A 22,318-nucleotide genomic window follows, 5' to 3' on the forward strand; every position below is an offset into this window, starting at 1 on the left:
CTGGTTAAATCACCACCAGTCAGTACTCCCCTTCAAAGGCGAGAGCAGCCTATGGTCATCTGGGACTATGGCAACATTTCATTTTATTCATGAACTATTAGCCTTAACGTTGCTATGATTTCTGTTATGAAGAGGTTTAATTGAAACAGCCCGGATTTCTCTTCTCACTACCTGTCTAAACAAAAATGAGTTTTAGATTTGCTTCCCACATTTCCTTCCTTTTATAAGCAGTGGCCTATTTCCCAACATCTCAGTTTTGGTGTGATCCAATTCCTAATAATTACCTGATGAACTCCAGAGGGTTAGTTTCTTTTTGCACACTCAAAATGCAGCAGGAAGGTCACAATGGTCCCCCCATGCCGACACTATAGTTAAGAAAGCCCACCAACACCTCTACTTTCTCAGAAGACGAAGGAAGTTTGGCATGTCAGCTACGATTCTCACCAACTTTTACAGATGCAACATAGAAAGCATTCTTTCTGGTTGTACCACGGCTTGGTATGGCTCCTGCTCTGCTCAAGACCGCAAGAAACTACAAAAGGTCGTGGATGTAGCCCAATCCATCATGCAAACCAGCCTCCCATCCTCTGACTCTGTCTACACTTACTGCTGCCTTGGCAAAGCAGCCAGCATAATTAAGTGCCCCATGCACCGCACACATTCTCTTTCACCTTCTTCCATCGGGAAAAAGATACAATAGTCTGAGGTCACGTACCAACCGACTCAAGAACAGCTTCTTCCCTGTTGCCATCAGACTTTTGAATGGACCTACCTTGCATTAAGTTGATGTTTCTCTACACGCTAGCTATGACTGTAACACTACATTCATAGAAATCATAGAAACCCTACAGTACAGAAAGAGGCCATTCGGCCCATCGAGTCTGCACCGACCACAATCCCACCTAGGCCCTACCCCCATATCCCTACATATTTACCCACTAATCCCTCTAACCTACGCATTTCAGGACACTAAGGGCAATTTTTCACACGGCCAATCAACCTAACCCGCACATTTTTGGACTGCAATGCTTTGTCCGTATAGCGTGCAAGAAACAATACTTTTCACTATACTAATAAATGACAATAAATCAAACATTGGAAGTATTGTGTTTTCTACCTTCTACAAACACACCGATCACACAAAAGCAGTTAATATCTCAGTTGGGGGTTTCTAAACTTGAAGAATCTAACAATATCTGGGAGACTAGATAACACATCTGGTCTCTGGGACTGCTCCTTTCTTCCACCTGATGATCACTTGAGTATCAACGTCATACCCTGCCTGGTAATGCACAGCAGTTTTAGATACATCCCTTAAAGGTATACCACACCAAGGAGGGCCAGAGACTACTGCGGCCTCTCGTTTCCTGACCAGTGACTGCATCACATTCATGCGCTGCTTCTTGAGTGTGATGATGTGGAGATGCCGGCGTTGGACTGGGGTAAACACAGTAAGAAGTCTCACAAAACCAGGTTAAAGTCCAACAGGTTTATTTGGTAGCAAAAGCCACTAGCTTTCGGAAGGGGCAGCTTTTTGCTACCAAATAAACCTGTTGGACTTTAACCTGGTGTTGTGAGACTTCTTACTGTCTTGAGTGTGAACCAGACTGTTTGCAGCTTTGGTGTGGTAATTAACCCCTAGATGAGCTTTCAATCACATACCTGCAGCATCATTATGACTACTTCCACATACATTGCCCTGCTTGGCCCTCCCTCTGTTGACCTGTTCAAGAGGGATGGGTTACACCTGAACTGGAGGGGAACTAGTTTCCTGGCGGGGAGATTTGCTAGAGCCACTTGGGAGGGTTTAAACTAGTTTGGCAGAGGGATGGGACCCAAAGTAGTAGGGAGACAGAAGAGAAGTTAAAGAGAGCACATTAAGTAATAAAGGCAGTGTCAGTAATCCTAGTATCAGACAGATCAGGCAAAAGCAGAGCAGAGAGCAAGGGAAGTCCAGATTAAATTGCATTTATTTCAATGCAAGAGGCCTGACGGGCAAGGCAGATGAACTCAGGGCATTGATGGGTACGTGGGACTAGGATATTATAGCAATTACTGAAACATGGCCAAGGGAGGGACAGGACTGGCAGCTCCATGTTCCAGGATACAGATGCTATAGGAAAGATAGAACAGGAGGTAAGAGAGGAGGGGGAGTTGCACTTTTGATTAGGGAAAACATCACGGCAGTACTGAGAGGGGATGTATCCGAGGGTTCGGCCACTGAGTCTATATGGGTAGAACTGAGAAATAAGAAGGGGGAAATCACTTTGATAGGGTTGTACCATAGGCCCCCAAATAGCAGGAAATTGAGGAACAAATATGGAAGGAGATTACAGATAGCTCCAAGATAAATACGATGGTAATAATAGGGGAGTTTAACTTTCCCAACATTGACTGGGACAGCCATAGCAGTAGAGGGTTGGATGGAGAGACATTTGTTGAATGTATTCAGGAGGAATTTCTCATTCAGTATGTGGATGGCCTGACGAGAGAGGGGGCAAAACTTGACCTCTTCTTGGGAAATAAGGAAGGGCAGGTGACAGAAGTGTTAGTGAGGGATCACTTTGGGACCAGTGACCATAATTCTATTAGTTTTAAGATAGCTATGGAGAATGATAGGTCTGGCCCAAAAGTTAAAATTCTAAATTGGGGCAAGGCCAATTTTGATGGTATCAGGCAGGAACTTTCAAAAGTTAATTGGGGGAGTCTGTGGGAAGGCAAAGGGACGTCTGGTAAGTGGGAGGCTTTCAAAAGTGTGTTAACCAGGGTTCAAGGTAACCACATTCCTCTTAGAGTGAAGGGCAAGGCTGGTAGAAGTAGGGAACCCTGGATGACTCGGGATATTGAGGCCCTGGTCAAGAAGAAGAAGGAGGCACATAACATGCATAGGCAGCTGGGATCAAGCGAATTTCTTGAAGAGTATAGGGGGTGTAGGAGTAGAGTTAAGAGAGAAATCAGGAGGGCAAAAAGGGGACATGAGATTGTTTTGGCAGATAAGGCAAAGGAGAACCCAAAGAGCTTCTACAAATACATAAAGGCCAAAAGAGTAACTAGGGAGAGAGTAAGGCCTCTTAAGGATCAACAAGGTCATCTACGTGCGGATCCACAAGAGATGGGTGAGATCCTAAATGAATATTTCTCATCAGTATTTACTGTTGAGAAAAGCATGGATGTTAGGGAACTTGAGGAAATAAATAGTGATGTCTTGAGGAGTGTACATATTACAGAGAACGAGATGCTGGTAGTCTTAAAGCGCATCGAGGTAGATAAATCCCCGGGACCTGATGAAGTGTATCCCAGGACATTGTGGGAGGCTAAGGAGGAAATTGCGGGTCCCCTTGAAGAGATATTTGAATCATCGATGGTCACAGGTGAGGTGCCTGAAGATTGGAACAACGGTAGGTTGTTGCAGAAGGTTAAATCTCATGGGATCCAAGGTGAGGTAGCTAGATGGATACAAAATTAGCTTGATGACAGAAGCCAGAGGGTGGTTGTAGAGGGTTGTTTTTCAAACTGAAGACCTGTGACCAGCGGTGTGCCTCAGGGATCGGTGCTGGGTCCACTGTTATTTGTCATTTATATTAATGATTTGGATGAGACTATAGGAGGCATGGTTAGTAAGTTTGCAGATGACACCAAGATTGGTGGCATAGTGGACAGTGAAGAAGGTTATCTTGGATTGCAACGGGATCTTGATCAATTGGGCCAGTGGGCTGACGAATGGCAGATGGAATTTAATTTAGATAAATGCGAGGTGATGCATTTTGGTAGATTGAACCAGGGCAGGACTTACTCAGTTAATGGTAGGGCATTGGGGAGAGTTACAGAACAAAAAGATCTAGGGGTACAGGTTCACAGCTCCTTGACAGTGGAGTCACAGGTAGACAGAGTGGTTAAGAAGACATTCAGCATGCTTGGTTTCATTGGTCAGAACATTGAATATAGGAGTTGGGACGTCTTGTTGAAGTTGTACAAGACAAAGGAGAGGGATATGTTGACTGGGAGTGTCTCGGAGGGGAGTGTTGAACCGTTGGAGAAAATCTCCATTACAAAGGAGGAAGTGTTAGGTTTGTTAGAGAATTTAAAGACTGACAAATCCCCAGGGCCTGATGGAATCTATCCAAGGCTGCTCAGGGAGATGAGAGATGAAATCGCTGGGCCTCTGACGCAAATCTTTGTCTCGTCACTGGACGCAGGTGAGGTCCCAGAGGATTGGAGGATAGCTAATGTGGTCCCGTTATTTAAGAAGGGTAGGAAGGATAACCCGGGTAATTATAGGCCGGTGAGCTTGACGTCCGTGGTGGGGAAGTTGTTGGAGAAGATTCTTAGAGATAGGATGTATGCGCATTTAGAAAGGAATAAACTCATTAACGATAGTCAGCATGGTTTTGTGAGAGGGAGGTCATGCCTCACTAACCTGGTGGAGTTTTTTGAAGAAGTGACCAGAATGGTTGACGAGGGAAGGGCCGTGGATGTCGTCTATATGGACTTTAGTAAAGCGTTTGACAAAGTCCCTCATGGTAGGCTGGTGAAAAAGGTTGGATCTCATGGGATAAAGGGGGAGGTGGCTAGATGGGTGGAGAACTGGCTTGGTCACAGAAGACAGAGGGTGGTCGTGGAAGGGTCTTTTTCCAGCTGGAGGCCTGTGACTAGTGGTGTTCCGCAGGGCTCTGTATTGGGACCTCTGCTGTTTGTGATTTATATAAATGATCTGGAAGAAGGTGTAACTGGGGTGATCAGTAAGTTTGCGGACGACACAAAATTGGCAGGACTTGCAGATAGTGAGGAGCATTGTCAGAAGCTACAGAAGGATATAGATAGGCTGGAAATTTGGGCAAAGAAATGGCAGATGGAGTTCAATCCTGATAAATGCGAAGTGATGCATTTTGGTCGAAATAATGTAGGGAGGAGCTATATGATAAATGGCAGAACCATAAAGGGTGTAGATACGCAGAGGGACCTGGGTGTGCAAGTCCACAGGTCCTTGAAAGTGACGTCACAGGTGGAGAAGGTGGTGAAGAAGGCATATGGCATGCTTGCCTTTATAGGACGGGGCATAGAGTATAAAAGTTGGGGTCTGATGTTGCAGATGTATAGAACGTTGGTTCGGCCGCATCTGGAATACTGCGTCCAGTTCTGGTTGCCACACTACCAGAAGGACGTGGAGGCTTTGGAGAGAGTACAGAGGAGGTTTACCAGGATGTTGCCTGGTATGGAGGGGCTTAGTTATGAGGAGAGATTGGGTCAACTGGGGTTGTTCTCCCTGGAAAGACGGAGGATGAGGGGAGACTTAATAGAGGTGTATAAAATTATGAAAGGCATAGATAGGGTGAACGGTGGGAAGCTTTTCCCCAGGTCGGTGGTGACGTTCACGAGGGGTCATAGGTTCAAGGTGAAGGGGGGGAGGTTTAACACAGATATCAGACGGACATATTTTACACAGAGGGTGGTGGGGGCCTGGAATGCGCTGCCAGGCAAGGTGGTGGAGGTGGACACACTGGGAACGTTTAAGACTTATCTAGACAGCCATATGAACGGAGTGGGAATGGAGGGATACAAAAGAATGGTCTAGTTTGAACCAGGGAGCGGCGCGGGCTTGGAGGGCTGAAGGGCCTGTTCCTGTGCTGTATTGTTCTTTGTTCTTTGACATTGGTAAGGCCACACTTGGAATACTGTGTTCAGTTCTGGTCACTCTATTATAGAAAGGATATTATTAAACTAGAAAGAGTGCAGAAAAGATTTACTAGGATCTTGATGGTTTGTGTTATAAGGAGAGGCTGGATAGATTGGGACTTTTTTCTCTGGAGCGTAGGAGACTGAGGGGTGATCTTATAGAGGTCTATAAATACTGAGGGGCATTGATCAGCGAGATAGTCAAAATCTTTTCCCAAAGATAGGGGAGTCTAACACTAGAGGGCATAGGTTTAAGGTGAGAGGGGAGAGATACAAAAGTGTCCAAAGGGGCAATTTTTTCACACAGAGGGTGGTGAGTGTTTGGAACAAGCTGCCAGAGGTAGTAGTAGCGGCAAGTACAATTTTGTCTTTTAAAAAGCGTTTAGACAATTACATTACATTCCTCTGCTCTTTGTGATTTTTATTAATGACTTAGAGGAGGGGGCTGAAGGGTGGATCAGTAAATTTGCTGATGACACCAAGATTGGTGGAGTAGTGGATGAGGTGGAGGGGTGTTGTAGGCTGCAAAGAGACATAGATAGGATGCAAAGCTGGGCTGAAAAATGGCAAATGGAGTTTAACCCTGATAAATGTGAGGTGATTCATTTTGGTAGGACTAATTTAAATGTGGATTACAGGGTCAAAGGTAGGGTTCTGAAGACTGTGGAGGAACAGAGAGATCTTGGGGTCCATATCCACAGATCTCTAAAGGTTGCCACTCAAGTGGATAGAGCTGTGAAGAAGGCATATAGTGTGTTAGCTTTTATTAACAGGGGGTTGGAGTTTAAGAGCCGTGGGGTTATGCTGCAACTGTACAGGACCTTGGTGAGACCGCATTTGGAATATTGCGTGCAGTTCTGGTCACCTCACTATAAGAAGGATGTGGAAGCGCTGGAAAGAGTGCAGAGGAGATTTACCAGGATGCTGCCTGGTTTGGAGGGTAGGTCTTATGAGGAAAGGTTGAGGGAGCTGGGGCTGTTCTCTCTGGAGCGGAGGAGATTGAGGGGAGACTTAATAGAGGTTTATAAAATGATGAAGGGGATAGATCGAGTGAACGTTCAAAGACTATTTCCTCGGGTGGATGGAGCTATTACGAGGGGGCATAACTATAGGGTTCATGGTGGGAGATATAGGAAGGATATCAGAGGTAGGTTCTTCACGCAGAGAGTGGTTGGGGTGTGGAATGGACTGCCTGCAGTGATAGTGGAGTCAGACACTTTAGGAACATTTAAGCGGTTATTGGATAGGCACATGGAGCACACCAGGATGGTAGGGAGTGGGATAGCTTGATCTTGGTTTCAGATGAAGGTCGGCACAACATCGTGGGCCGAAGGGCCTGTTCTGTGCTGTACTGTTCTATGTTCTATGTTCTATGTTCTTGGCCCTGTGGGAAGCATTTTTGCCTTTGAATCAGAAGATTGCATGTTCAACTTAAAATCTGGACTGACACTCAATACAATGCCGAAGGAGTGCTGCACGGTCAGAAGTGCCATCTTTCTGATGAGATTTTAAGCCTGTCCTTTCAGGTGGATGTGAAATATCAGTGGTGCTATTTTGAAGCAGAGCTGGGGAATTCTTCCCCAGTATGTATTCCTCAACAAACATAGCTATTTATGGGATCTGCTACTATCTGGCTGTTACATTTAGGAAAATAGAATTCCTACAGAGCAGATAGAGTCTGCACTGACTCTCTGAAAGAGCATCTTATCAAAGCCCCCCCTCTGCCCTACCCATGCATTTACCTTGGCGAATCCACCTAACCTGCACATTTTTGGACTCTGGGAGGAAACTGGAGCACCCAAAGGAAACCCATGCAAACACGGGGAGAACGTGCAGACTCCACACAGACAAGTCACCCAAGGCCAGAATTGAACCTGGGTACACTTCAAAAGCACTTTGGGATGTTGTAAGGTTTGTGAAAAATCCCTTACAATTGCTAATTCACCTTTTCTTTAATGTATGCTACCCAATGGTGCAATGACACAGAATTGGCTGTATATTGGAAGAATTGGCCCAATTGGCTGTATATTGGAAGAATTGGCCCAATTGGCTGTATATTGGAAGAATTGGCCCAATTGGCTGTATATTGGAAGAATTGGCCCAATTGGCTGTATATTGGAAGAATTGGCCCAATTGGCTGTATATTGGAAGAATTGGCCCAATTGGCTGTATATTGGAAGAATTGGCCCAATTGGCTGTATATTGGAAGAATTGGCCCAATTGGCTGTATATTGGAAGAATTGGCCCAATTGGCTGTATATTGGAAGGTGGGATGCGTGTGGAGCCGGGGAGGGAGTTCCATCGTGATGCTTTACAATATTAAATTAGTGTTTTGAAGAGGTAACTGAGAAGGTTGATGAGGGTGTGGTGTATATAGACTTTCAAAAGTTTGATAGTGTCACACAACTTGTGAGCAAAGTTACAGCTCAAGGAATAAAGGGACAGTAACAACATGGGTACAAAATTGGCTAAGTGACAGGAAACATAGAGTGGCGATTGATGGATATTTTTCAGACTGGAAGAAAGATTGTATGGCGTTCCCCAGGGGTCAGTGTTGAATCCCTTTTTTCCATGATATATATTAATGTGTACAGGGCACAATTTCAAAATTTGCAGATGATTATCTTTACTTTAGGTAGAGGTAAAGTCGCCCTGGTACCAGATGACCATGGGCTGCTCTCCTCTTTTAGGAGAGAGCTGACTGGTGATGATTTAACCTGAGGGTCACCACACGTCAGGCAAGGTTGAGAAGGCGAGGCCTTCATGAATAACTTCAACCGGTATGGGAATTGAACATGTGCTGTTCACATTGCTCTGCATCACAAACCAACCGTCCAGCCAACTGAGCCAACTCACTCCCAGGGCACCATACTTTAGGAAGGCTGTGAATGCACTGGAGAGAATGCAGAAAAGATTCACAAGAATGGTTCCAGTGATGAGGAACTTCAATTATGCAGATAGATTGGAGAAGTTGCAACTATTTTCCTTGGAGAAGATTTGATTTTGATTTGATTTGATTTATTATTAAGTATTGTTTCTTGCGCACTATATAGACAAAACATACCATACATAGGGAAGGAAAGGTGAGGGTGCAGAATGTAGTGTTACAGTCATAGCTAGGGTATAGAAAAAGATCAACTTACTGTGAGGCAGGTCCACTCAAAAGTCTGATGGCAGCAGGTAAGAAGCTGCTCTTGTGTCGGTTGGTATGTGACCTCAGACTATTGTATCTTTTCCCCAACAGAAGAAGGTGGAGGAGAGTATGTCCAGGGTGCATGGGGTCCTTGATTATGCTGGCTGCTTTTCTGAAGCACCAGGAAGTGTAGACAGAGTCAATGAATGGGTGGCTGGTTTGTGTAATAGACTGGGCTTCATTCACAACCCTTTGTAGTTTCTTGCGGTCTTGGACAGAGCAAGAACCGTACCAAACCGTGATACAACCAGAAAGAATGCTTTCTATGGTGCATCTGTAAAGGTTGGTGAGAAAGTTGAGAGGAGATTTGAAGGAGATATTCAAAATCATAAGGTGTATGGAGAGCATAGATAAAGAGAAATTCTTCCCATGTGGAAGAATTCAGAAGAAGAGAGCACAGATTTAAGGTAAGTGACAAAATAAGCAATAGAGACATGAGGAGCGACTTTATCACACAGTGAGTGGTTGGAATCTGGAATACACTAGGTGGAATTCTCTGGCCTCCCCGCAGCTTCTTTCTTGTAGCGGGTGGCGGGATCATCTGGTCCCGCCACTGTCAGTGATATTTCTCATTGACTGTACCATATGCCACCAGGAAGCCTGTGGTACGAGTGTACCGTCGGCTGAACCAGAAGATCCCATTGGCGTTAACGGCGAGAACGTTCGAGCCATTGTTTGAGAATGCAGTGGAGGCAGATTCAATCGAAGCTTTCAGGAGGGAATTGGGTTGTTGTCTGAAAAGGAAGAATTTGGAGGGCTGCAGGGAGAAGGCCAGGAAGTGGCACCCAGCCAATTGCTCTTTTGGAGAGCTGGCACGCACACAGTGGGCTGAATGGCTCCTCCTGCACTGTAATGATTCTGTGACTCTACAAAACGTTTAAACAACTGTATATCAATATAGTGCAACTATACAGCAGGATATAGATAGGCTGGAAAATTGGGCGGAGAGGTGGCAGATGGAGTTTAATCCGGATAAATGCGAAGTGATGCATTTTGGAAGAAATAATGTAGGGAGGAGTTATACAATAAATGGCAGAGCCATCAGGAGTATAGAAACACAGAGGGACCTAGGTGTGCAAGTCCACAAATCCTTGAAGGTGGCAACACAGGTGGAGAAGGTGGTGAAGAAGGCATATGGTATGTGTGGTGAACCATCGTTGGTTCCCACTAGGTAGTACTGAGCCAGGGTCTGGCCAGTACTACGAGTATGTATATATGTTGCTGTTGGGGTTAGGGATGGGTTGTTCTACTTGTTGCTGTTGGGGTTAGGGTTGGGCTGTTACACCTGTATTATAGTTATTGTGGTACATCCCAGTCGGGCTCCGCCTCCTGGGAGAGGTATAAAGGTCCCTGCTCTGTCTGGGACCCCTCAGTCTGGGATCGTGTACTATACATGGTAGCTTCGTTGTAATAGTAAATAAAAGCCTTTATTTCCTTGAGCATCTCAAGCCTCGTGTGTGATAAGGCGCATCAATTTTATTTACTATTAATTAAACTCTCGTCGTTAAAAAAAAAAGAAAACAATACAGAGAGTATGGAGCAAATGTTAAAACCCGAACGTCTTACACTGGATCCACGTGCGGTGGGCGCCTCTAACACCTTCGACCACTGGTTGAAATGTTTTGAGGACTACCTTGCAGCCTCCGCAGCGGTCACCACAGACGACGACAGACTCCGGGTCCTCCACGCGAGGGTAAGCGACACCGTATATCTCGCGATCCGTGCGGCCACCGACTACACAAGGGCCCTCGAGCTTCTTAAGAAGCGTTACATTAAACCGCCAAACGAGATGCATGCTCGATACCTCTTAGCCACTCGACGACGGCAGCCCGGCGAAATGATGGAAGAATACGCGAACGAGCTCCTACAGCTAGCCAGGGGCTGTAACTGCAAAGCAGTGTCGGCAGATCAGAACATGAACGACCTCGCTCGAGATACGTTTGTGGCGGGAATCGGATCATCTTATATCCGACTCAGACTGTTGGAGCAAGGTAATCTTGATCTCACTAAGTCGATAGAACTAGCAGATAGGTTGGAGACGGCCTCCAAAAGCCTAGTTATTGTATCCCGAAGACCACGTGGAGACAACGTGGCAGGAGCAGTCGCTGATCCCTCCTCGTCCCTCGGGTTCGAAAAGCTGCGTGATGGCCCACACTCGGGCCTGACGACGGCAGCAGCTCCGGGCGGCCCGCGGTGTTACTTCTGTGTTACTCCCTTCGCTTTCAGTGGGAGAACAGCAGCCTCCAAATTGCCCAACGCGCCCCGCCTGTAGCCTCTCGACACTGAAGATTACCACACCCTCCCTGTTCCAGAATCTTGTCATGATGTGGAGATGCCGGCACAGAGATGCCAGAATCTTGTGCCAGGCTGCAAGCCCATTGCGACTAAGAGTAGGCGTTACAGCGCTGAGGATCGGATCTTCATTCGATCTGAAGTTCAGCGGCTCCTCAAGGAAAGGATCATACAACCCAGCGCTAGTCTGTGGAGAGCGCAGGTCATGGTGGTCAAGAGTGTGAACAGACCCCGGATGGTCATTGACTATAGTCAGACCATTAATAGATACACGCAGCTGGATGCGTATCCCCTCCCGCGCATATCTGACATGGTCAACCAGATTGCGCAGTACCGGGTGTTCTCCACCATAGACCTCAAGTCTGCCTACCACCAACTCCCCATTCGCCCAGAGGACCGACAATACACGGCTTTTGAGGCGGATGGTCGCTTGTATCACTTTCTCAGGGTTCCTTTTGGTGTCACCAATGGAGTCTCGGTCTTCCAGCGTGCTATGGACCGAATGGTGGACCATAACGGACTGCGGGCTACCTTCCCGTACCTGGATAACGTCACCATCTGCGGCCATGACCAGCAGGACCACGACACAAATCTCCTTAAGAACCTACGCACTGCATCTCGCCTGAATCTGACCTACAACAGGGAGAAGTGTGTATTTCGTACGCGCCGTTTAGCCATCCTCGGATACGTGGTGGAAAACGGGGTCATTGGTCCTGATCCAGACCGTATGCGTCCCCTCCTTGAACTTCCCCTGCCCACTAGCGCAAAAGCACTGAGAAGATGCTTAGGCTTCTTCTCTTATTATGCACAGTGCGTTCTCAATTACACGGACAAAGCCCGTCCGCTCATCAAGTCCACCTCTTTTCCCCTAACACCAGAGGGTCGATTGGCCTTTGATAAACTAAAAGCCGACATCGCGAATGCCACGATGCACGCTGTTGATGAGTCCATCCCCTTTCAGGTGGAGAGCGATGCATCTGATTTCGCCCTGGCCGCCACACTTAACCAGGCGGGCAGGCCCGTCGCCTTTTTTTCCTGCACCCTCCAAGGCCCCGAAATTCGACATTCAGCGGTGGAAAAGGAGGCCCAGGCCATTGTGGAGGCCGTCAGGCATTGGCACCATTACTTGGCGGGAAAACAGTTCACCCTGATCACGGACCAGCGGTCCGTGGCGTTCATGTTCAATAACACGCTGCGGGGCAAGATCAAGAACGACAAGATCTTGAGGTGGAGAATCGAACTCTCCACCTATAATTACGACATCGTGTATCGTCCAGGGAAACTCAACGAGCCCTCGGATGCCCTGTCTCGTGGAACATGCGCCAGTATACAGGAGGACCGTTTGCAGGCCCTCCATAATGACCTATGCCATCCTGGGGTCACTCGGCTCTACCACTTCGTAAAAGCCCGCAATCTGCCCTACTCGGTGGAGGATGTCAGGTCCATAACGAGAAGTTGTCGGGTATGCGCGGAATGCAAACTGCACTTTTACCGACCTGACTGGGCACAACTAGTCAAGGCCACTCGTCCCTTCGAAAGACTGAGTGTCGACTTTAAGGGCCCCCTTCCCTCGACAGATCGGAATGTGTACTTCCTCAACATCATTGGTGAGTACTCGAGATTCCCTTTTGTTATTCCCTGCTCTGATACATCCGCTGCCACGGTTATCAAGGCATTCCGTGATCTTTTTACTCTGTTCAGGTACCCCTGCTACATTCACAGCGATAGGGGCTCGTCGTTCATGAGCGATGACTTGAGGCAATACCTGCTCTCATACGGGATTGCCTCTAGTAGAACCACGAGCTACAACCCTAGGGGTAACGGACAGGTGGAACGTGAGAATGCTACAGTCTGGAAGGCTGTCTTACTGGCGTTGAAGTCAAAAAGCCTTCCAGTCTCCCGTTGGCAAGAGGTGCTCCCTGATGCGCTCCATTCCATACGCTCACTCCTGTGTACGGCAACCAACGCTACTCCTCATGAGAGGCTGTTTTCATTCCCTCGGAAGTCATCCTCTGGGACCTCATTACCGTCTTGGTTGACGTACTCAGGACCTGTCCTCCTGCGGCGACATGTAAGGGCCCGCAAGTCCGACCCGTTGGTCGAACAGGTCCATCTCCTCCACGCCAACCCTCAGTATGCCTATGTGGCATACCCTGACGGGCGAGAGGACACGGTCTTGATTCGAGACCTGGTGCCAGCAGGGGACGTAGAAACCCCTGTCGCTCCCATACCCCCTGTTAGAAACCCCCCAACTATTGTTTCCCCTCCTGACATGGCGCGGGCAGCATCGGGACCATTACTTAACCCTTTTACTCCCGTGTACAGCTTGCCTGAGTCCAGGAGATGGTCACCACTTCAGGGCGTGTCGGATCTCAACGGATTATCATCACCTCGGGGTCAACCGGCCCGTGAGACTGTAGAGGAACCGTTAGACATCGCCTTGAGGAGAACGCCACCGCGAGTGCCTACTCCGGTGTCATCACCGGTGTTGAGGAGGTCACAACGACGGTGCGGTCTCCCTGACCGTCTGAACTTATAGACTGATGACAAATTATTCTGTTTTTTTGTACCCCGCCGGCCTTTGTCTTCAAAGGAGGGGTGAATGTGGTGAACCATCGTTGGTTCCCACTAGGTAGTACTGAGCCAAGGTCTGGCCAGTACTACGAGTATGTATATATGTTGCTGTTGGGGTTAGGGATGGGTTGTTCTACTTGTTGCTGTTGGGGTTAGGGTTGGGCTGTTACACCTGTATTATAGTTATTATGGTACATCCCAGTCGGGCTCCGCCTCCTGGGAGAAGTATAAAGGTCACTGCTCTGTCTGGGACCCCTCAGTCTGGGATCGTGTACTGTACATGGTAGCTTCGTTGTAATAGTAAATAAAAGCCTTTATTTCCTTGAGCATCTCAAGCCTCGTGTGTGATAACGCGCATCAGTGTGCTTGCCTTTATAGGATGGGGTATAGAGTATAAAAGCTGGAGTCTGATGATGCAGCTGTATAGAACGCTGGTTAGGCCACATTTGGAGTACTGCGTCCAGTTCTGGTCGCCGCACTACCAGAAGGACGTGGAGGCGTTAGAGAGAGTGCAGAGAAGGTTTACCAGGATGTTGCCTGGTATGGAGGGTCTTAGCTATGAGGAGAGATTGGGTAAACTGGGGTTGTTCTCCCTGGAAAGACGGAGAATGAGGGGAGATCTAATAGAGGTGTACAAGATTATGAAGGGGATAGATAGGGTGAACGGTGGGAAGCTTTTTCCCAGATCAGAAGTGACGTTCACGAGGGGTCACGGGCTCAAGGTGAGAGGGGCGAAGTATAACTCAGATATTAGAGGGATGTTTTTTACACAGAGGGTGGTGGGGGCCTGGAATGCGCTGCCAAGTAGGGTGGTGGAGGCAGGCACGCTGACATTGTTTAAGACTTACCTGGATAGTCACCTGAGCAGCCTGGGAATGGAGGGATACAAACGATTGGTCTAGTTGGACCAAGGAGCGGCACAGGCTTGGAGGGCCGAAGGGCCTGTTTCCTGTGCTGTACTGTTCTTTGTTCTTTGTTCTTTGAACTGAAATAACTGTGTTCCACTGGCAAATAGTGACCCTTGGCAACCTTCCTTGTGTTCCTGAAGCTGAGCACCTTTGGCAGTGAGTCAAATGAAACTCATTGTTACACCATGTTCTGATGCTTATGATCCATTGCTTTGAGGGACAATCTTGCTCAAGTGCCTACACTGATTCCTGAATGCAGGGTTTGTACATCTGCCTTTGTCACAGCTTAAATGATCTTATTCCGCACACAAGATAAGAGGCAAATTGCTTACGTATTCTGAAACAGAGCCATAGAATCCCTACAGTGCAGAAAGAGGACATTTGGCCCATCAAATCTGCAATGACTCTTCAAAAGAGCATCCCACCCAGGCCCTCTTCTCTGCCCTATCCCCATAACCCCACATATTTACCATGACTAATCAACCTAACCTACACACCTTGGGACACTAAGGGGCAATTTAGCATGGCCAATCCACATTACCCATACGTCTTTGGACTGTGGGAGGAAACCAGAATATCCGAAGGAAACCCATGCAGACATGGGGAGAATATGCAAACTCCACATAGACAGTGGTGGGCTTAGCTCCCGACTAATTCACAGCCTTCAGTGGAAGGCTCTCTATATGGGAGTCTTCCCCTGCAGTGTTGGGGATCTGAGGCAGAGAATGTGAATCTCCCCAGACCCCCAGCATCTGTGTAATATTTGCAATCTAGAGGAGTCAAAACATACCAAATCTCATGGGTTTATCACAAGAGATATGCTTTCTAAGTAAAACTAGGGGAGATAGGGGGTCTTGTGGTAATGTCACTGGACTAGTAATCCATCAACTCAGGCGAATGCTCTGGGAACATGGTACAAATCCCACCATGGCAGCTGGTGGAATTTGAATTCAATTCATAAATATAGGATATAAACGTAATCTCAGTAACAGTGATCATGAAACTATCACTGGTTGCTGGAAAAACCCAACTGGTTCATTAAGTGTCCTTTAGAGAAAGAAATCTGACTTCCTTACCTGGCCTGGCCTACATGTGACTCCAGAGCGATATGGTTGATTTTGGACTGAAATGATCTAGCAGGTCACTCAGTTCAAGGGCAATTAGGAACGTGCAACAAATATTGGCCTTACCAGCAAAGCCCACATTTCAGGAAGAAATAAAGAAAAAAAATTGCAGTCCTGAAAATTGTCCAAAATATTTTTTCTCTTGGGGTAGGATTTTAAGGATGGCGAGCAATCAGCACTTATCATCCTGAGAGTTGGCACCCAACACACAGCAGCCAACTCTCCCCATTGGTTACTAACACCCACTTGAATGCCGATTGGCAGTGGGAAGGACTTTCATTTGCTCGGAAGGAAGATTGGCTGACAGCTCTCCAAACTAGCCAGGCACTGTGCTGCAGTGGCCAGAAGTGGTGCCTGTCTGAGACTTAAGTCCTGGAACCTGGGTCCCAGGGGCAGGAGGACAAGGGATGCACTGGGGGTTCAGAAAGAGGGCAGCATCGGGGGATAGGCCAGGGGTTGAGATGGGCAAGGGAGGCAGGGGGTACGAGGGAGACCTGGAGCTCCAAGGTCTCGGAGAGGAGGGCGCCCAACTCTGAGGGGGCCTTTAGATTGAAGTGTCTCCCCTCCCCCCCACCTTCCCGCCTGCGATGGAGAATTATTCTTGTGTCAGTTGCCCACCCTACCTGTACCCACTCCCACCAACCTCAAAATTGATCCTGGGTGAGAAAAGGCTGTTAAGTGGCCAGCTAAGGGCCATAATAGGTGAATAAGTGGGTTTGCCACCTGAGGCCCTGCCGACCCAAGCATGGAATTGTGTCTGGGTTTGGGCAGGCGGGTTCCCGTGGGGGGAACCCCATCCATTCAATTTTAAACTCCCTGTAGCCCCCCCCTCCCCCTCAGAACCTTGGGGAAGCGTAGAATTCTGCCCTTGGGGTAAGACATGTGGACACGGTCTTTCTGTTCTGTGCTGCGCATTGTTACCTGAGCAGCTGGGGAAATTCAGGCTGGTTTTCATAGAATCATAGAATCCCTACAGTGCAGAAGTAGGCCATTTGGTCCATCAAGTTTGCACCGAATCTCTGACAGAACATCTAGCCGAGACCCGTCCCCCCCGTCCTATCCCTGTAACCCCACAATTTACCTCGCCAATCCCCCTAACCTACACATCTTGGGACATTAAGGAGCAACTTAACCCCTTGTATTGGGCCTAACGTTCCATGAGTTGTCGGCCAGGCTCAGCTGCAGGTTGTTGGTAAGAGAGGCCTCCTGCACTGGTTAAAGAGAGCGAGGCCTAGTTCACCCCACAAACCCATGCTGAATTTAAAGAGTGAGATTGATCAACATAACAGAGTGATTGAAGTCCATTGTGTCTGGAATATTTCACTTTTTAGATGCAATTTTGGGGATTTAAATCCGCTCAGACAGCAGAGTTTTTGAAGTGTGGGAAATGGAAAGCTGTGTAATGGATTAAGCATTACTTGTTCAGGTTAGAAGCCTGGGCATGAATCCAGAGAGATACAATGGCCTTGAGTCCTAGCCTTGGTTCCTAGTAGGGCTGGTTTCACATCACAAGACTGGCACTAACTGGCAATTTAACTCCCTTAGTTGGTGTGCAAAATAGAAAATAGAAAACAGACCTGCAAAAAACTGGGTGAGTGGGAGCTTGCTTTGCTGGTGGGTAGCTCTCAGATAAGTTTTTTAAAAATTAATTCATGAGATGTTGGCATCGCTGGCTGGGCCAGCATTTATTGCCCAACCCTAATTGCCTTTGAACCGAGTGGCTTGCTCGGCCGTTTCAGAGGGCATTTAAGAGTTAACCACGTTACTGTGGGTCTGGAGTCACATGTAGGCCTGACCAGGAAAGGACGCAGATTTCCTTCCCTAAAGGACATTAGTGAACCAGATGGGTTTTTACAACAATTGACAATGGTTTCATGATCATCATCAGAATTTTAATTCCAGATTTTTATTGAATTCAAATTTCACCATCTGCCGTAGTGGGATTAGAATCTAGGTCCCCAGAGTTCTGGCGAAGGGTCATCTAGACTCGAAACGTTGGCTCTACTCTCTCTCCACAGATGCTGTCAGACCTGCTGAGATTTTCCAGCATTTTTCTGTTTTTGTTTTTCCCAGAGCATTACCCTGGGTCTCTGGATTACTAGTCCAGTGACAATACCATTGTGGTACCGCATGGGAAGGGGAGGAAGGACGATGGGGTTGGGGGCTGGAGGAAGGTGGAGTAGACTGAGCCCTCAAAGGCTCCAAGCAAATGTAAAAACTAAGTGAATAAATGTGTTGACTTTGTTTTGTTGGCAGCCTCTCGTCAGGCCACATTCACGTCTGGAAACCTGAGCACAGCAAGTCAAATGTCCAGGCATCCCAGTTTCCTCAAGGGCACCACAACTCCATATGCTCATCCATTGTCTCTCCAAACCCTTATCTGACAAAAGAATTATCACCATGAAAGCTTCAATTATCCCCCAGAATCCAATATTTTTCAGGGGAAAGAGCTCCAGATATTTTCTATCCTTTCTGTGAAGAAGTGTTTCCAGATTCAGCTGGATTTCTCCAATCTCATTCGCCCCGCCGCTGCTGCCGGCGAGAATAGAGAATTTGGCACTCAGCCAAAGCTCCATTCACTGCAGCGGGACTGGAGAATCCCAGCCTTGGCCGAGGTCGGAGCATTCGGCCATCATTTCAGATTGACCTGGCTCTGGTTAAAATAATCTCCTCGAGTTCTAGAATTGCCCCTCAAGAAAAAATAATTCCTCTGTATTTCTATCGAATTCAATTTAAAATATCTTGATCAAATCTCCCCTATGTTCAACAGAATGCAAATCATGTTTATAAAATTTAGCCCCATAACTTAGCACTTTTGGTTCAGGTATCATTAAGGTGAATTTTTGTTGCTGCCATATCATCCATAAAGCCATATATCTTATCTGAGGTACAAAACCCAAAGGTTAATGCAGCATTCAAACATAGGTCTGATCGAGCTTCTATACAACTGATGCCTAACCTCTTCCTTTGTAACTTTGTCATGGAGTCATCATTCCTTTGTAATTGTACATTACTTTCCATAGTTGTTAATGATTTTGGAACTTTAACCCCCAAAACACTTTGCACCTCTACATCTTTTAGTATCTCATCATTTAAAAAAAGATTTATTGTTCTTGGGTCCAAAGTAGATGACCTCATATTTCTCCCCATTCAGTTCCAGTTGCCATGGTTTTACCATTTGCAACTTTTTGCTTATATCTTCTGAAACATAGAAAATAAGAGCTGGAGTTGGCCATTTGGCCCCTCGAGCCTGCTCTGCCATTCAATATGATCATGGCTGATCCTCTATCTCAATGCCATACTCCTGCTTTCTTCCCATATCCTTAGAATCTAAAAATCTATTTCCTTCTTAAATATGTTCAGTGACTTGTCCTCCACAGTCTTCTGTGATAGAGAATTTGCCACTTTCTGACTGAAGGAAGTTCTCCTAATCTCGGTCTTAAATGGCCTACTCCATATCTTGAACTGTGACCCCTTGTTCTTGACTGCCCAGCCACCCCCTCACCCACCCCTCCCGCAGCCAGTGGAAACATCAACCTTGCATCCTGGTGAAACATTGATGTACTCCCTCTATGGGAAGTATATCCTTTCTTAGATAAGTAGATCAAAAATGCACATAAAACTCCAGTGTGGTCTCAACAAGACCCTGTCTAATTGCACTGAGACATCCTTGCTCCTGTACTCAAGTCCTCTTGCAATGAAGGCCAATATACCAATTGCTTTCCGGACTGCCTGCTGTACCTGCGTTCTTGCTTTCAGTGACTGGTTCAGGGTCTACATATTTACTGAGCGGCCTAAGTTAGTGGAAAAATTTGTTTGCACGACCATATTAAAGGACCCCACATACGGCTTGCCATGGGAATGGGTGTAACTCTGCTGTCGGTGCTACACGAATGAATTTCATCATCTTAGTGTCATCTATGGCTCAAACATTGAACCTTCATGGCCGGTCAACATCAATGGCCAGAAGGGAAACAAACTGTTCTTTTAATCAGAAAGGAATGATGTCCATGATAAGTCAAGATAAAGCAGTCTTATCTGCTTTGGGATCAGTAAATATAATTTTTAAAAGCTTTATTGCTTTGTGCTTTTATTAACTTTGCCCCTTTTTCTGCATTGCAAAGTAAATCTTTAAATGCTTGTTCCAGATTTATGGCTGGTCTTGCGTAACTTTATAGCAAAAATAAACAGCCAAACCGGAAAATGAATACTCATGAATTGCTTGTATTTTTATCTTGTTATTTCCTATTCTGCCTGTGGCTCAGTATCAACCAATGACAATGTGTCACAATGCAGATCCATGTACAATCAGGCAACCAATTTGCACACAGCAAGATTCCACAAACGGCAACGAGATGATTCTGACACAATTTGTGGCATTTAAAGGCATTATATGAATTCAAATATTCCTTCTATTCAGGGGACAATATCACCTCCTGTTCTATGATCCTTTTAAAAAATTCTTTCCTGGCATGTGGGTTTCACTGGCTAGACCAGCATTTATTGCCCATCCCTAATTGCCTTTTGAGAAGATGATGATGAGCTGCTTTCTGGAATCACTGCAGTTCCTATGATGTAGGTACATCCACAGTGCTATTAGAGAGGAAGTTTCATGATTTCAACCCAGTGACAGTGAATGAATGGCGATATATTTCCAAGTAAGAAGTCTTACAACACCAGGTTAAAGTCCAACAGGTTTATTTGGGAGTACAAGCCACAAGCTTTCAGAGTGCTACTCCTTCATCAGATGAGTGGGAGTTCTGTTCACAAACAGGGCATATATAGACACAAACTCAATTTACAAAATAATGGTTAGAATGCGAGTCTTTGCAGGTAATCAAGTCTTAAAAGTACAGACAATGTGAATGGAGAGAGGGTTAAGCACAGGTTAAAGAGATGTGTATTGTCTCCAGCCAGGACAGTTAGTGAGATTTTGCAAGCCCAGGCAAGTCGTGGGGGTTACAGATAGTGTGGCATGAACCCAAGATCCCGGTTGAGGCCGTCCTCATGTGTGTGGAACTTGGCTATCAGTTTCTGCTCAGCGATTCTGCGCTGTCGTGTGTCGTGAAGGCCGCCTTGGAGAATGCTTACCCGAAGATCAGAGGCTGAATGCCCGTATATGGCGTTCGACTCATCAATCGACAGTTCCGACGCGCCACAGCGACAAACCGACCTCCTCAGAAGACAAACACGGGACACGGCGGACAGAGTACCCTTCGTTGTCCAGTACTTCCCCGGAGCGGAGAAGCTACGACATCTCCTCCGGAGCCTTCAACATGTCAACATTGAAGATGAACATCTCGCCAAGGCCATCCCCACACCCCCACTTCTTGCCTTCAAACAACCGCACAACCTCAAACAGACCATTGTCCGCAGCAAACTACCCGACCTTCAGGAGAACAGTGACCACAACACCACACAACCCTGCCACAGCAACCTCTGCAAGACGTGCCGGATCATCGACACGGATGCCATCATCTCACGTGAGAACACCATCTACCAGGTACATGGTACATACTCTTGCAACTCAGCCAACGTTGTCTACCTGATACGCTGCAGGAAAGGATGTCCCGAGGCATGGTACATTGGGGAGACCATGCAGACACTACGACAACGGATGAATGAACACCGCTCGACAATCACCAGGCAAAAGTGTTCTCTTCCTGTTGGGGAACACTTCAGCAGTCACGGGCATTCGGCCTCTGATCTTTGGGTAAGCGTTCTCCAAGGCGGCCTTCATGACACACGACAACGCAAAGTCGCTGAGCAGAGACTGATAGCCAAGTTCCGCACACATGAGGACGGCCTCAACCGGGATCTTGGGTTCATGCCACACTATCTGTAACCCCCACGACTTGCCTGGACTTGCAAAATCTCACTAACTGCCCTGGCTGGAGACAATGCACATCTCTTCAACCTGTGCTTAACCCTCTCCCCACTCACATTGTCTGTACCTTTAAGACTTGATTACCTGTAAAGACTCGCATTCCAACCATTATTTTGTAAATTGAGTTTGTGTCTTTATATGCCCTGTTTGTGAACAGAACTCCCACTCACCTGACGAAGGAGCAGCGCTCCGAAAGCCAGTGACTTTTGCTACCAAATAAACCTGTTGGACTTTAACCTGGTGTTGTGAGACTTCTTACTGTGTTTAACCCCAGTCCAACGCCGGCATCTCCACATCACTGAGATTTCCCAGCATTCTCTGCTGATATTTAATATCGGTGCAACTCCTGCTGCCAAACAATCGTTTCTGACAAATCACTGAGGGGGGGGGGGGGGGGTACAGAGAGAGAGAGAGAGGCCAACTGAGGGGGCGGAGCTTCGAGAGAGGGGACCCAACTGAGGGCGGGACTATGGCGGAGGGGGCGGGGCAATGGGGAGGGGGCGGGGCAATGGGGGTGGGCAGTCCTCTGGCGGATGGGGCGGGGGCTACGGAGGAGGGGCAGGACTATTGAGGAGAGGCGGGTCCCTGGCGGAGGGGGCGGATCTCTGGTGAAAGGGGCGTTCTCATGGGGGGGGAGGGGAGTAATCTGGCGAAGTGGGCGGGGGCA

At 47.2% G+C, this 22,318-nt stretch overlaps 1 protein-coding gene across 1 annotated transcript in view; it reads left to right on the forward strand.

Annotated features, from left to right (window-relative positions):
• The first annotated feature begins 9,235 nt into the window (after nt 1-9,235).
• Nucleotides 9,236-22,318, forward strand: part of wbp4 (WW domain binding protein 4) — a 56,662-nt gene continuing 43,579 nt past the window's right edge. Inside the window, exon 1 of the mRNA XM_078232081.1 lies at nt 9,236-9,273. Within this exon, the coding sequence (XP_078088207.1) occupies nt 9,236-9,273 (38 nt within the window). The remainder of the gene's footprint in view (nt 9,274-22,318) is intronic.

The sequence above is a fragment of the Mustelus asterias genome, chromosome 17, assembly GCF_964213995.1.
Source record: "Mustelus asterias chromosome 17, sMusAst1.hap1.1, whole genome shotgun sequence".
NCBI lineage: Eukaryota > Metazoa > Chordata > Chondrichthyes > Carcharhiniformes > Triakidae > Mustelus > Mustelus asterias.